General features: G+C 47.8%; 4 protein-coding genes across 4 annotated transcripts; all 4 read right to left on the minus strand.

The window, feature by feature from the left end:
* Positions 1-775: 775 nt before the first annotated feature.
* Pmar_PMAR005098 (L-asparaginase, putative) lies at positions 776-2,068 on the minus strand (the record flags this gene model as incomplete). The annotated part of the gene is made up of 1 exon (XM_002786351.1): positions 776-2,068. The coding sequence occupies one exon, from the start codon at positions 2,066-2,068 to the stop codon at positions 776-778; it is 1,293 nt and encodes a 430-aa protein (XP_002786397.1).
* Positions 2,069-2,354: 286 nt separating this feature from the next.
* Pmar_PMAR005099 (conserved hypothetical protein) lies at positions 2,355-9,175 on the minus strand (the record flags this gene model as incomplete). The annotated part of the gene is made up of 39 exons (XM_002786352.1): positions 2,355-2,652; positions 2,700-2,772; positions 2,839-2,993; positions 3,045-3,146; positions 3,197-3,311; positions 3,421-3,524; positions 3,583-3,802; positions 3,852-3,994; positions 4,039-4,104; positions 4,151-4,286; positions 4,349-4,426; positions 4,469-4,611; positions 4,665-4,799; positions 4,857-4,930; positions 4,981-5,067; positions 5,159-5,249; positions 5,292-5,368; positions 5,428-5,630; positions 5,684-5,771; positions 5,842-5,929; positions 5,980-6,135; positions 6,191-6,289; positions 6,338-6,566; positions 6,620-6,777; positions 6,827-6,976; positions 7,037-7,182; positions 7,236-7,312; positions 7,364-7,451; positions 7,502-7,613; positions 7,665-7,773; positions 7,824-7,949; positions 8,001-8,100; positions 8,155-8,241; positions 8,290-8,382; positions 8,436-8,550; positions 8,599-8,661; positions 8,718-8,892; positions 8,940-9,018; positions 9,061-9,175. 39 exons carry the CDS (start codon positions 9,173-9,175, stop codon positions 2,422-2,424), a joined length of 4,686 nt encoding a protein of 1,561 aa, XP_002786398.1. The 3' UTR covers positions 2,355-2,421.
* Positions 9,176-9,447: 272 nt separating this feature from the next.
* Positions 9,448-11,364, minus strand: Pmar_PMAR005100 (hypothetical protein; the record flags this gene model as incomplete). The annotated part of the gene is made up of 10 exons (XM_002786353.1): positions 9,448-9,804; positions 9,858-9,983; positions 10,027-10,158; positions 10,210-10,309; positions 10,428-10,521; positions 10,678-10,744; positions 10,800-10,911; positions 10,951-11,051; positions 11,101-11,199; positions 11,245-11,364. The coding sequence occupies 10 exons, from the start codon at positions 11,362-11,364 to the stop codon at positions 9,448-9,450; spliced, it is 1,308 nt and encodes a 435-aa protein (XP_002786399.1).
* Positions 11,365-12,443: 1,079 nt separating this feature from the next.
* On the minus strand, positions 12,444-14,084 carry Pmar_PMAR005101 (sentrin/SUMO-specific protease, putative; the record flags this gene model as incomplete). The annotated part of the gene is made up of 10 exons (XM_002786354.1): positions 12,444-12,540; positions 12,649-12,722; positions 12,766-12,877; positions 12,924-13,009; positions 13,054-13,126; positions 13,175-13,293; positions 13,344-13,464; positions 13,551-13,659; positions 13,708-13,795; positions 13,848-14,084. 10 exons carry the CDS (start codon positions 14,082-14,084, stop codon positions 12,444-12,446), a joined length of 1,116 nt encoding a protein of 371 aa, XP_002786400.1.
* Between the last annotated feature and the right edge of the window lie 988 nt (positions 14,085-15,072).

The following is a 15,072-nucleotide window of genomic DNA, read 5'->3' on the forward strand; positions in this document are numbered from 1 at the left end:
TAGAATTTAATTAGAATAGATGGCCAATGACCGAAAATGAATGATACAACCTTCCAGTGTGGAAAAGGCATTCCTCCCGAAACCATCAAGCCATGTTGTGTGAACGAAGAACATGGATGCAATATGCACATCCTTAATTGGCAGCTACTTCTGGAACATCATAGTGAGGCAACCAGGCAACCCAAGAAGACGATAACACGACATTGCAGCGACTACGCAGCGACTACGCAGTGACTACAAGCAGAGAAAATATAAATACTAATCATCTACCCCGCACCAAGTCGAAGAGGGACATGGGTCTCAATGGGATCGTCAACCTGATCCAAAGCAAGAGGCATACAAGACCCAAGACCAAAGAAAGGTTGTCTGTCAAACAGGAAGACATGTACCATACATGCCATGGGAGGAGTGGTCGAGCTTCTCAGGAACAGGTAGTACTCTGAGTGACTCACAAACTCTGAGCCACTCCTTGTCAGTCGAATTTCACTCTGATCCTACCGACGATTTATCAACTAACACAATTCCATCTCCGATTGGGAGAAAGCTATTGCATTCTGACCCGACCCTAAAAAGAGCACGATAGCCAATAAAGCTCTTCTAAACAACTCTCTCGTGAAAAGTCTCGCCGAGCGAGGACTGCCATCAATAGATGGCTATAGCTTAGTAATGGTTATCATAGCAAGCTAATATACTCTTAAGAGGTTTGTATTAGCAGAAAAAGCAGCAAGGCTGGGGGAACTAGCTATACGCAATCTTCGAGCAGCATGCATTAAAATTACTGACCGAAAGAGAGATCACGGAAAGGATCCTCAGCAGAGGTGTCGTTCATAGTGATCTCGCCACGGATGTTAACACCGAAGTCCTTAGCAATATCGGAGGTCTTCATACCAGCACCCAACATGTAACTGAGCTTCGTCACAGCAGCCTCAGGTGTCATATCACCGCCACTGATGACACCGAGATCGAGAAGCTGAGCTCCAGCAGCATAGTCAGCGAGTTCAACAACGCCACGCAGGACTTGAGAAACGGCAACAACTGGCACGTCAAGATCCTGGCACTCGATGAGGAAGTCAGTGAAAGCAGCCTGGTTGGAGGGAGCATCGCCAGTACCGTAAAGCAGGAGGACAACGCCCTTCACAGCCTCAGGAGTGAGAGATTCAAAACTGGAGAGACCGGGAATAACTCTGATAGGGAGAATGGAAGATTCCATATTGGACTGGACAGAGAACGGACCAGTAGGAGCAGGAAGAATGAGCTCCTTGTCAAAGGCAAGGCCGACACCCATGGTAGCAAGATAAGGGAACTTGGGGGACTCGAAGGCCTCGATAGCCCCACTATCAATCTTAACAGCACGAGTACCACGGATGAGCTCAGTATCGAAGAAAATGCTCACCTCGGGAACAGTATAGAGACCCGCGAGCATGATAGAGATGACCATATTCCTCCTGGCATCACTATGAGGTTCATCGAAAGCTAGGATGGAGCCAGTGATGATAACACTCTTTGAAAGGTTGGAGAACATGTAGTCAAGAGCGCCCGAAGAGTAGGCCATAGTATCAGTGCCATGAAGGATGACGAAACCATCATAATCTGCGTAGTTATCCTCAATAGTCTTAGCCATCTGAGCCCAGTGAGCGGGGGACATATCGGAACTGTCAATTAGGTTCTCATACTCGATAACATCAAACGCGGGCATGCCAGGAGCTTGGAGCTCAGGAAGGTTGTTGAGCTGCTCAGTAAGGTAACCAGGTACAGGATGAAGAGTACCATTGGCATAAGGCAGCATACCGATAGTACCACCAGTGTAGATAACGAGGACCTTGCCAGGTGCATGTCTCTCCATAGGACTGTAGACAGGCCTCAGGACCTCGTCATCACAGTCACCACCCTCAGTCGGTTGGAAACAGAAACCCTTACCCTTCTGGTAGAAGCCATAGCAAGCACCATCCTCTTGAGGGTAAGACCCGAACTTGGAGTAATGGCAAGGAGAGTATGAATCACACAACTCCTGGCACCACTCGGCGGAAGCGGCACCGATTAGAGAAAGGGCGAAAAGAGAGAAACGCATACCAGCTATTATAAATGAACAAACTGAAATCGAACAAGATTATTTAAATGGTATAAACATTCTAAGAATTAGCCTAAAAACAATACAACTAACTACAAAACCACCAATCTGTGGAAAGGCCAAGCTGCATAGCGCGTGACCGCTCGATCTTAGCTTACTAAGCTAAGCTTAGCGTGAAGGAATTTGCAAATCCCCAGCACTACCGATTCTCTAGCCATGGTTCGGAGGCCTCTAACTCAAACTGCAACCAAGCACATAATCGAAGAAACGGCTTATTGTATCAATATCATCGCCGATATAAACGTTGCCTGGGATGTTTAGCGTAACCAGCCCCTCCAAAGACCACACACAGCTTAATCCTTCTGTTCTACGGCCTGTGGCATTGGCTCATCGTCACCATCATTCTTCCCAGTCGTCGACTCATCCTCTAAAGTGTCTCCGGACGTCGCAGCATCAGGCACCGCACCCGCTTGTACATCTCCCTTCGATGCTCCGCTACTGACCTTCTTACCACTAGAGGCCCCCGCCGCAGGTGCACTTTGATCCAAAGCACTAGCTTGCGCATTTACCACTCCATGAATGACCTAACCAGAAGCTCGTAATACTTGGCCAGCCTTCCATCCCATATTACATTCCACATATCCTTCACATCTGTGACAAGAGTCTCCCCAGCTCTGTCACTTAGCGAGCGAGACGTGGGGTATCTGGAAGAGTAGAAGCTACCAAGATCAAGTCATCATTACACCCCATCTGAAATTCCTAGCACTCACTTGCCATTGTTGTCACGGAGCTGCAGAGAAAGCTTCGTAGGTCTACTATCAGCAAGCAACAGATTGAACACTGGTGCCATCTCTAGACAGTCTCGGAAGAGTGAAAGACGGCCAAATATGTACAGACCAAACCTTGCCCGCGATAATGCCACAGTCTGAGAAAAGAAGAATGATATTTTATTACATAGACGATGCCGAGCACTCACAAGTCTTCGAATATCTCTGATGTGCCCCACATGGTTGGTGCGTACGAGAGATACGATGACATAGTCATTCTGCTGACCTTGATAGCGATCTACAGTCGTGACCTAAATCAATGGTAGAATGATGAACAATTACTTGACTAGCAGAATAGTACCGTCTTAGGTTGACCGAATAGAGGATTCCATGAGCATCGAGACTTGATAACATCTCGTATGAGATGCTTCTGGCCATTGTAGGTCGCCAGAATGGTGATCTTATCGGCGGGGTATCTAAACATAGTAGAAATGTTGATAAACTCCGTACAGGAGATAGTGTCCGTGATAGGCAAGCGATAGAAGGCTAGTCGCTCATGCTGTAAGGCTTCCTTGCAGTACTCACCCCAAGAGCCGCATGTACATGAACATTGCCACACAGTACTCAGCTTCTCCAAGATTCTGGTAGAAGTACGGAGAGGGACTCGATTCGCCTTGGCCTTCGAAATCCTGACAGTTGACGTTCTATTCCATTGTCGAGGAGACTTGGAATACTTTCACTACTTACCGGTACATCAATAAATTGATATTCGTATGTAAGACCAGTGTTAGCAAGCTCGTTATACTCCTTGCCCGTTCTAGTATTGGGCAAGTCCCCGAGACCTGGGTATCGCCATCTATAGAGATTGGCAATGGAAGGCCGGGTTCTGCCCTGCATATCCAGATTAATGGTGGGGCTCTTCAGTCGGACAAAGCGTGCAAACAAAGACTGGTCCAATCTACCATATCTAAGGTCGACAACGGCTTTCGGAACTGCGACGCCAAATGCGTTATTACCTCTGGAAGGCCCGATTTTTAACAACAGGTGGTAGCTGTTGGTGATCTCCGATAAGTACCACTCTCTTCAGCCTACTCGACTTGCTATCGACACTACTCTTCTTCTGCAGTAGCATCGGGATGAAGGTCTCGATCTCCAGGACCTGAGAGGATCCGGTATGGTACGTCATCACCGATCTATGCTAACCTGTCCAGCTTCCTCCATTACAATATTATCATACTGGAAAGAGAGCTTGAGTAAGGTATCACGGACCTACAAGAAGCATGACGGTTGATCGACTACTTATCCTGTTGCTTACCAAAGCGGCATGAGTACAGGTCATAGCCACAATCTTAGCATGGGTGGTTAGGAGGTATATACCACGATCATGGGAGTTACGTAGTAGCTCGAACGGATGTGTCTCTTCTAGGCGAGTGAACATATCCTCAATATGCCTGGGGTAAGCAAGACGATACACTCCAATGGGCAAGGTTAGTCATGACTGGTAATGTCTCACCTCCAGCATACCGTAGCTAGTTCCAAGTCCTTATGGATGTCATTACTCCATTTACCATCGATAGCAGAGGCAAAATACCTGATATGGAGTTCGTCAGGCAGCTCCTCCCTGACATATTACCTCTGGAAAGGGAACATGATCTCAGCCATAGAGCGATTCTCGAGAGCAGCCTTATCCGCCTCCCGCTTCTGATCACCTCCCGATACATCATTACCAACCTTCCCAGGCACCGGTGCAGATGTCATCACTTCGTCATCCTCAGCCTAAGCGGCAGCATTAGGAATGTCCACACAGTACTGTAAGCGGCATCCCCTACCTTCTCTCGTTGCTTCTGTCTCGCATTAACGATAGCATCCTTTGCCTCCTCCTGCCTAGCGCCACCTCCCGATATATAGGCGTTCACAGAGGCACAATACTCTTGCCAGGCTCTTACGACATGGAATCGATAGAACTACAAGAGATGACGAATACCCCCTTTACCGTGAACACCGGATGAGCCTCTTAGTACCTGCATTGCATTCTCCACCGAGAAGGCGTTATCCTCAGGGCTCTGACCCAATTCCACAGCCAGCTTCTTGACCTCTGAGAATGGATGGCATAATGGTGACTGGCGGGGTGTCGAGTCTGGCTACCTTCGAGCAGATCCAATCGCATCTGCAACATGTATGATACTCTTCCCATCTTTGAGTAATCCTCATCTAGTTCCAACAACTCTTGACCTGATACGCCAAATGATGCTGCACAATCTCGCGATATCCAGCCTCCGGTAGGAGGCCTTCTTTGAGACGTCTATCATGTCTTCAATACTACCTCTTCCAAGTCGTAGAAGCCTGCTTCCTGGGATATCCAACTGTTGGATCTTCGTGAATAGGTCATTCAAAGCTTGATTGGAGTGAGCGATCTACGCAAGCAGTCACGTTGTTTGCGGTGAATAACCACTTACCAGTAATGTCTTCTGATTGGGATTGTTGTGATACAACAGATTAACTATCTGCACTGCCACATCGGTTTTACCAGTGCCTGATAAGCATCACCACGATATATTGGTCAACTCAAGTTGGCTATTAAAGTCATCTTACCTGGAGGTCCAACGACCATTGTAAGGCCGATAGATACCCCACTACGTATAGCTTCCACCTGCGTCTTAGTAAACGGTACAGTATTCTTCTTGGGTTGGTGTTGTGGGAAGGGGCTTCGGACTTCTGGTACAACACTCTTCGCCTTCATGGATTCCATGCTAGTCCCGTCCTCCTTCTCCTCCGGGGCGAAGAACACCTGGTACCTGCTTATAATATGCATTCGGTTAGCATTTGGTGTAAGGCTATAGTATCGTACGGTGGCTGATCGGCCTCGGTCATATCACAGTTGGGATACACCGCTAAGAGATGTTCCTTACTAACGAAGGTATCACGGAAGTCGATGGCTGAGGGCAACCATAGAATACCACATCCCAGCAGACTCTAGGTATATATAAATGATGTTGTTATGCTTACTTGATCGAGATGGATTGAGCTGACGATAGTTAGCACTAGATGGATCGCCATAACCAAGGAAGAGATCATGCAGCCAGTCAGGGATCACCTGCATGGATGAAGACACGTCTTGCGTGGGAACTACTTATAGTACAGTACCGTATCGGGGCTACTCATCAAGCCTCTAATAGTGGCCAACACTGAACGGAAGTTGTTCTCCTTGGCCTTGCGCCGGACCAACACATTGAACTGGGAGTATATCTCTGCCTCCATGTTATTCAAGTCTGCTGCATACTGTGCACAATCTAGATGCACCTAGTAATAGAACATGGCTCAAAGCGCTCGAGTGAACAGCACTGATGGTGCCAACCTTGAGAGTTCTGAGATCCCCTACAGGCTCCTTTTTATTATACTCGGAAAGGACATTCCCCTCTTCATCAAGGAGCTCGATAACTACAGCACCACGCACCTACCATATGGCACATCACCATTTGCTGTAAATCAATTTCACGTTTACCTTTTTAACACCGTAATAGTCCGGGAAATCTGATATGGTGAGCTCACGGAGGTTCTTTGGTTTGAACCCCTTGTCTCGGGTTGGTGGATCGATCTGACATGAACCAATGCGAGTTGAAGCCTCACGAGTAGTATATCCCTCGTCTACTGATAGCATGAATACACAGTCGTGTTCACGGAGCTCATCCCATTCCTGCTTTACATGAGGTAGGACATTACGTAGCGAGTACCTCGAAGTCCGTTACCACTTAGTCAGAGTAAATAGCAACAGTTGTTAAGTTACGTTATCTCCGCTCGGACTTCACTGGGAATAGTTTCTCCAACATTAGGACTCCTCACATTGACTATCGTAATACCCTTCAACTCGACCGCCATACGTGACTGGCCCATGATCCGAGCAGGGCCATCTGCAGTCTGACGTGTCATATTAAGTCTCGGTATCTGCGAACCGAGGAATGTATAGAATATTCATACTGATACTTCCACTTACCACATCCTCGAAGTCACCACGAATCTCATAGGTAGACTCCAGACGGTAAAGCTTAAAGTTGCGTAACAGATAATCAGATATGGTAAGGAATTGGAGGTTTAGTTTGGGTAGAGCGAGGGAATACTCCCCCGAGTAGTGTTCTGATGGCACCTGTACAATGACAACGATGAGGAGGATATTGTACCTCCAAGAACAATAGGGAGTACTCACCAGATTGGGATCCCATAGGAGCTTCTCGTCTGGGAACAGTGGCAAGCCGTTAATGTACTCTAGCTGGCTACGTCTCTCAGCCAGATCATGGACCAACGCATCAACACACAGTTTTCGAAGCCTAGAGATATGCGAACCACGGCTCTCTGAACGGCAAAAAGGAAATGTTCAATAGCTTTGCTCTCGTCTCCGAACTCACTTTTTCGTGCCCTGGCGGGGTCTTCTTCTTTGGAGCCTTGAGGATCAAGAGACTCGGAGTACTCCAGGAGCTTATTCCTGAGGGAGGAGAAGCCTGAGTATGATTCGATGGATGCGCCCCTTGCCCACCTGTCCACTCTGCATGCTGCGGCACAAAGGTCCACGAGATCATCATCACTAACTCGAGACAGGGCTGAAGTTATCTTACTCTCGGTATCTACAGCGATGACGTATGATTCCTCGAACCAAACGCTGCGATCAGAATACCAAGATTTCGTGCAGCCAGGAGACCGAGGTCTCTCACGGGCTCCTTGTCTTCAGGTGCATCAAAGCATACTTGCCGGAAGTGGTCATGGGAAAAATAAAGGCGTTGCTCAACCTAAGAGAGGGATAGCCACGACAACTCCTGAGCCACGTTGAAGCCTCTTACATGAGTCTTGTCTAGGTGCTCAGCAGTATAGTCGTTAACCTCAAAATTCTCATAGAAATCCAGTATATCAATCAACTGCATGAACAACTTGAGAGAGTCTGCATTAGACCTGAGAGATTGACTGGTATAACTGATAGCCGTTGCGTTATTATTATGTACTTCACAATATCATATGCTTTAGCTCTATCAACGAACATCCTATCATGCAGTAGAGGGCGAGTGAAACGCCTCGTTGGTAGCTGGCTCTGTAGGTCAATAAGGAACTCGATAAACCGCTCCATATACCTGGGTCAATACCCACATTAGCTATAATAGTCGGCAACATCGGAGACTCACATCATTCCGGCCTTAGTGAGCTCCGTAAGGCCTTGCATCCAGTCGAAGAAGCTGTCTATCAGATCGGGTATGAAATGTACCTCAACGTACTTCTTCGAACCTATACTTGAACAAAATGGTGCATGAGAAAGAACAGTGGGATGGTATCACTTACCAGGCTCGGCATCAGAGTATTTCTTCTTCATCGACTTGAACCTCTTCTGCACCCTTGTTTGGGCCTCACGTAGGGCAAACTCTCGATCTGTATATAGATGACTTAGATCGTGAGTAGAGCGACATTCTGTAGTACATGATTCACTGAGCATCAACCAACAAGGCAATCCCACCAAGCGGAGGCATGCCTGGCATACTTCATCTACCTCCAACGATAGGAACGCATTATCTAATCGAGATCAATCAGGAAGCCCCAGACACAAGAGGCTATGGGAATGCTACCGAGGAATTGGATCCACATGGCCTTTTCTCGGTCCTCCAGCTTAGACAGTTTGAACACTCGCTGGAAGAACGCGTCTACCTTCTGTGGATCATCACTAGTTAAGGAGTCCCAGGGCTGAAGACGTAAGGATATAGCCACCTATGGTTGTGGGGTGAGGCTCACTTGAAAAGTACAGGTCCTGAACTTCTCGTTCAACATCAAGATGATAGAGAACACATGCGAGTCCTGAGGACAATACATACAACAGCCCGAACTTTGTGGAAAATCATCATCATCATTACCGTTGCCTTATCCGAATCAAAGAGAGGCCAGAGGTACTTCTCGAGATATCCCGAATACTCCAGTATGCTCATCTTCTTAGTATCATACTCCACCTCCTTCAGGCTACTAACAACCTTGTCGATGAATGCAGAATCAACCTTTTTCGGCGTGCCCTTCGACCATTTCTCAGCGAACCTACAAGTACTTATCGTAGTCCGCGTTGGACAGGGGCCCACTAGTACTTGGCAAACGGACCCTTTTCCAAGTCCTTGCTGGTAAGGGCAGTACTAGCTCCTCCTCCTCGGGTGGTCTTGTGTTGACCTGACATTGTGTACCAGAGCGTTGAGCAAATGCATGCCCTACCTCCTTTGCTCTGACCACCATCACCACTCCTACTGCCAGTGCTGTACCCACTCTTCTGTGCCGCCTTCCTCTTGGGAGTCTGCCTCGTCGACGGCGATTGTCCAGCGGGGTTCATTATACTAGGCACGCCAAACCACTGTCAGAAGAGGCTATACTGTCGCACTGTCAGATCGAGCAGACCTCAAAAAAGATACCCTACGAAATGCTGCCCAAATACTATTCCCATATACCCCGAACATGATGGGTTGATTACCGCTAGCCAGGAAGGTCAGGATAATCCTGATAGTGTCCGAAGATCTCATAGAACGTAACATATCATAGAGATCAGAAACTTCGCGCAATCTCAGGAATAAAAGCATGTTGAGATATTACCCACTAGATGGAGAGTCATGCATCAGTTTTATCCTCGTTAACGGTAGTAGGGGCGACTCCTGCATCAAGAGCCTCCTTCCTCTTCTCCAACTCAGCCATCTGTTGCATCAATAGCGCTGCATTATCCTGTCTCTGCTTCTCTCGTTCCTCAGAGATATCATCCGCTACAGACTGCTCCCATACAGCTATGATAGCACTAGCGTTACCCCCAGCAGCAATACCAATTGGACGCCAAGGCATTTGCTCTGATTGATCATGCTCATAGCAAAACATGGCTAGAACCCTACCATCTGTTGTGAGCTGATACTTCTCCTGTATGCCAGTACGTTCACTAGGTTTAGACTCTTCTTCCAGGTCAAGCATTGAAGGTTCCTAATATACAGTATCTACCTTACCCTTCCGCGTTTCCTATGCTGACATACTACCGTAATGAACATGTGTTTGATATCAGCCACCCATGCCTCCATCCTCTGTTGCCATGTACGTGTGTCCTCAGGCACTGGTATCATACCCTTCTCATCAAAGGCAATATAGGACGTATCGCTCACATCCTGAGACCCCCAACTCTCAGTAAAATCAGGAGCCTGTTATTACCTTAGACCCGGTGTTGACCTCTCTACGTACTGTGCTATTATTAGTCTCAACATCTTCTCTCAGGGGCCCTCGCTGTCTACTGCCGAGCACTGCTGCTGGCGGGCAGATAGTCGCCCGGTTGCCAACACCTCCCTGAATATATATTCCCAAGGCACTACCTATCGTGACCGCAACCCTCGTTACCTGCCCATGCTGGTTCTTCCCCCAGGTGTATACAGTACCATCACTTAATCTACACAGGCAGTGATGGGATCCGCATTGCACCTCTTCTACTTTAGTGAACCTGTAAACGATGCCATCACCCTCTATGAAGGAATGGCGTTGGTCGTCGTCACTTAGGGAGTCTGACTGGGTAGAGGGACTGCTGATGTCGCTGTGTATTCCTCCCACATTCCCCATACAGATTCTCTCCACAGGCGAAGAGGATATTGCATTCAACATCCTTTGACCGACGTGCCTTCTCTTCATCGAGAATACTCAGTCCCTCTTGACTCTCTGAGATCAGCTACACATAGCATCACTATCACATCAATGATCCACCACCTTCCGGGGGACGCTTTGATGCCCAGTCAGGTTCATCTTCATGACAAAACACAGATATTCTATTACCAAGGTGTACCCATAATGGGGATGTAAATGGTTTACCACTACGTGGTGGAGGCTGCTGGGTTAGTTTAGGGCGCCATTGACAATGAGGGTCATAGTAGCTATACTGTACCTGAGCAGAGATTCAATATCCATGACAAGAGCAGCAGCAGCATCAATGAACCCACTCGTGGGGCATGAGGGTTGTTATCCTCCAACCTATGCATCTTCTCATCACCCATATTGTATATACTCTGCCAACCTCTCTTACCAGGACCCATCATGTCCTGCGGCTTAGACCTACAATACTATACGTAGTGTACTCACTGCTGCCACTACCTGGTATCCCCTAGAGCCAACTGTATCCTACTATCATCCCCAAAAGCCCACACCCTACCATCCTCACCTAGTACCATAGTATGCCTACCACCACATGATACCTGATATGGACACTTTAACATGCTACAACACCCGGACAATGTGCACCACCTGCGAGGCCTTCCCAGGTACACTGAGCAGAGGCTTAGCAGGAATACCGAACCAATCCGGAGGGTCCCTACTCTCCTGTAGGGGCATGAGAGTACCATCCTACAACAACTCCGTAGCGACTTCAAGTTACAAACCTCATGCTACTTCTGGATTAACATTCTTAGCCTTAATCTTCCTGCCACACTGCCCAAAAGTATTATCCCCAACCATATAGGTATGACCATAGTCATCAATAAACCCGGCATGTCTACGGCCCACCGACATCGATCGAATGGCGTTACCCCAGCCTAGCATCATCAGTATCACACTACATGGAAGACTGATAATACTCACCTCTAGGTACCCACCACCACTTTATAGTAGGTAACCCTTGAAACTCCTTCGGTTGGAGAGTACTGGTCGGTCCTTCCGATCCAGTCTCATCTACCGAGTCGAGAAGCTCCTCGATAGACCATGTCAATACCTTCCCTCGTGATGTTAGAACTGAGTATAGTCAGCCATCAACAGGACCATAGCTACACCCTGTCAGCTACCAAAGACCCTGTCTGCAGAGACCTGTAAGTCGACTGCCTCTTGACCTTCCAACGACTTCAGTAATAGAGGAGGAATATACCTAGTACGTACCAAGTACGTGGATAATACTCAGCTAGCCCAACCCACGCTCCCTGTGGGATAGGCAACTCCATCCTCCTCAAACGCCTCTTATCCGATTCAGATAACTCTGTTGCCTTCTTCTGTCCCCACACATATACCCGACCTTTCGCATCTCGAGCTGCACCGAACCGTTTCCCTAGTACTACTTGCTGCCAACCACAATCATGGAGAGCGAACCACTGTATAGGAGTCGGCCTATGATAAGTAAGGCAACATGGGAGACACTACTGCTAGTACGATATCACCTGGTGAGGTCACTCCCCGCACCATACGGTATGGAGCTCTTATCGCCGAACATCCACACAACTTGGGCATGTTTCGGCCGCCGCCGACTCTCCTCCAACGTTGTCCCACCAATGGAGTCCCTCTCCTCTGCCAAAGACAGCCTACCAGATGAGCCTATCAATACCGCGGCAGCTATAGGGGCAGCTAGAGGCGCGAGGGCTGTGCATCCACGGGTGAAGCTGGCATACATTAGAAAAAGGCAATGCTTGGAGAAGCCATTACCAGGGCATGGATGCCCTAGGTGTAGATCACATGAATAACCCATCATATGAGCCTCACTCTGAGTGAGTCACTCAAACCAAAGGGACTATAAAGGATAATAGTTCACAGAACGTGTGACAATAGAAACACAGAAGGGCTTAGTCTACGTTTGGACGATGAGAATTCCTCAACGATAGGTGTCGTCAGTCAGTCGGTCCAGGAACACGTCCTGCGGATATTTGGCATGCCATCTTATACCGCATATCAACAATAATGTCTTGAGATACCTCCGTAATGGACCTGACCACACCATCTAACTATATGATCCATGTTCGTATCAGAATAATACTAAATTCATGAAGACTATGAAGGAACCGAGGAGCAGCAGCAAAGCCCCACTCGACGTACCTCCCTCCTGATACAGCCTCGGCGAACATGCACATGAATACTCCACAATCGTTTGAATTATTTTGACGAGGTACCTACTATACGCTTAACACACCTGAAGGGGAGTCATCTCATTACAGTGCAAGTAGGTGTAATAACTGCATCACGTCGCTGCCATCCACTGGGGTTTCGTAGTGGTACCTTGGATCCCTTATCCTTATGTTCATCCTCGATATATCGTGATATGTAACTACATCACCCGAGTATAGCCATCATAACAGAGGCCAGGTGCGTACTCATAGAACTTAGGATGGGATGCTCCAAGTGAATCATAATAGCTCAGTGTGCACTCCTTCAGATCTACTACACCAAGTGCCCAATGCTGAGAAGAAGATGACAAATGACCCTTAGTCTCAGAACACTTACAGTTTTCCCAACATGAATGGGCACTATCATCATATCATAAGAGAAGATATCAGCGTGTCGTCGCTTAGACCACCTGCAGGAGGAGGATGAGCATCCTCATGCTGCTACTGCAGTATCATACCTTGCAACTGATTTGTAGGAGTATGCCCCTGAGGCGTTGGAGCTGAGCTTCTGCCAGAAGAATGAGTTCCAGAGGAATACCCGTGGAAGGCTCCCTTTGCAGCTCCGATCACTCCGATCCTATGAGGTACAAGGCTGGCCGTACTATAATTACTATTCATCATGATCACCTGTAACATCATGAAGTAATAGTTGACCACCTCATCATTGAGCCATCGTCCCTGCTGTAGGCATGACAGTGCATGTGCTGTTATGTCGATATTGTACTGTTTAGGGGCCAACAGCTCTGACCTGCATAAGGCCACTTCATTACTACAACTTATCAGTATACATCACAGACTAGACATCCCACATCTAGACACGATTACCTGCATTACCCTGTCCTGCACAACAGTGCTCTACCATCCATACGTTCCTCATCGGTCAATACCATCCATGATGGTCGTCTGGATACACCACGATCAGCCTCGACAGCAACTTCCGGAGCTGGTACAAGAAAATGCTGTGATGATGTAGTATGATGTGCCCTATTACCTCTCTTATCAGTCTCCTTCCTCAATGATAGCTCCCGAGACCTCAGCTCATCGTATTGCTGCTGTAGGCCATTCTTCTTCTTCTCAAACTACCAATGATACAATGACCACGCGGTTCTAATAGGATCCATAAACCCTCACTTCATCCATCTTGACAATATATCCCTCAGATGCAGCTGAGTGCTCAGCAGCCTGCCTATATTCATCAAGAGTATACTCTCTACTAGGTTTAATCTGCTCAGCAGGCCGTGGGGCTGTTGTGTACTCTATTGCGGGATGTATGTCTGGGCCCCGAGGGAGCCAAGGATCCTTCTTAGAGATTATCTCCTTGATACCACTACTGAACCTCACTCTAGGTCGTCTCTCGACCGTCACCATCGAATGATGATGATCATTCACATCGTTGAATTGTAGAGAATGTAGACACGCTGACGTGAGGATATCATTATGCATCTGCAGATCATCCACCCGTCGACGCCATTCATCTTCATCCATAGATGAAGGCAGTGTTAAGGCAGGATCACTTCGTCGACGTCTCATCAATGACATCCCACGCTTAGGTATCGGGAAGCTCCCTAGAGACAATTGCCGACAGAGTGCCGAGTCCAGATTTACAGCAGCAGGGCCAGGGAATGTATCCCTGTATAGATGATAGCTTGGTAAGCATGCTTCAATATCCAACAGTCCACCACTATTATCAGTAGATAGTCGCCTTCCACGATAGTTATCCCAAATAGTAGCATTATCCGGGGAAGTGTGTAATAGTCGACTGAAAGGATAATGAATACATTGTTAGATTACGATAGCTTCATTACCGGGCCGGCCTCACTGATGGTTCCCTTCTTTCCTGCGATAGATGATATCCACACCTATCGGAGGACTGCCTCCGTCGCGTCGTTGGCCTGCTGTGTTCCTCAGGAGTACGCTCATCATCTGTTCTAAGCCTCTTCCTATTCACTAGTGATTTAAAAGTATTGGCAATAATAGACCCTAGCCGTCGCCAAGAGGACACCCTTTGCCCACCGTCCCCGCCGTCAGGTAGTATCTTCCCCGTAGACTGGGGTACCGTCGAGGACATCAATCAAGCTTCCACATCTTGCAAGGCCAATGATCATAAAGAATATCGGATCGATCAGGATGGCGCACGCAACTCAAAAGTGTTGAGTGATGACAGGCCGCCGCCGCCGCTCAAGTTCGAATGGAGGCGATTCTCGCTCATATCTCCAGGAAAAAGCACTTGTCTCTGGTCGTCGTCAACCTTTTATTCTGTAGGTCATCTTTATCTGACGACGAGTCGGGTACCAAAGTGGCATTCAAGGCTAGTGATAAGGGAGATGCGAGTAATACCCCAGAGGAAACAGTGACA

Source organism: Perkinsus marinus (genome assembly GCF_000006405.1).
Source record: "Perkinsus marinus ATCC 50983 genomic scaffold scf_1104296931384, whole genome shotgun sequence".
In the NCBI taxonomy this organism is placed as follows: domain Eukaryota; phylum Perkinsozoa; order Perkinsida; family Perkinsidae; genus Perkinsus; species Perkinsus marinus.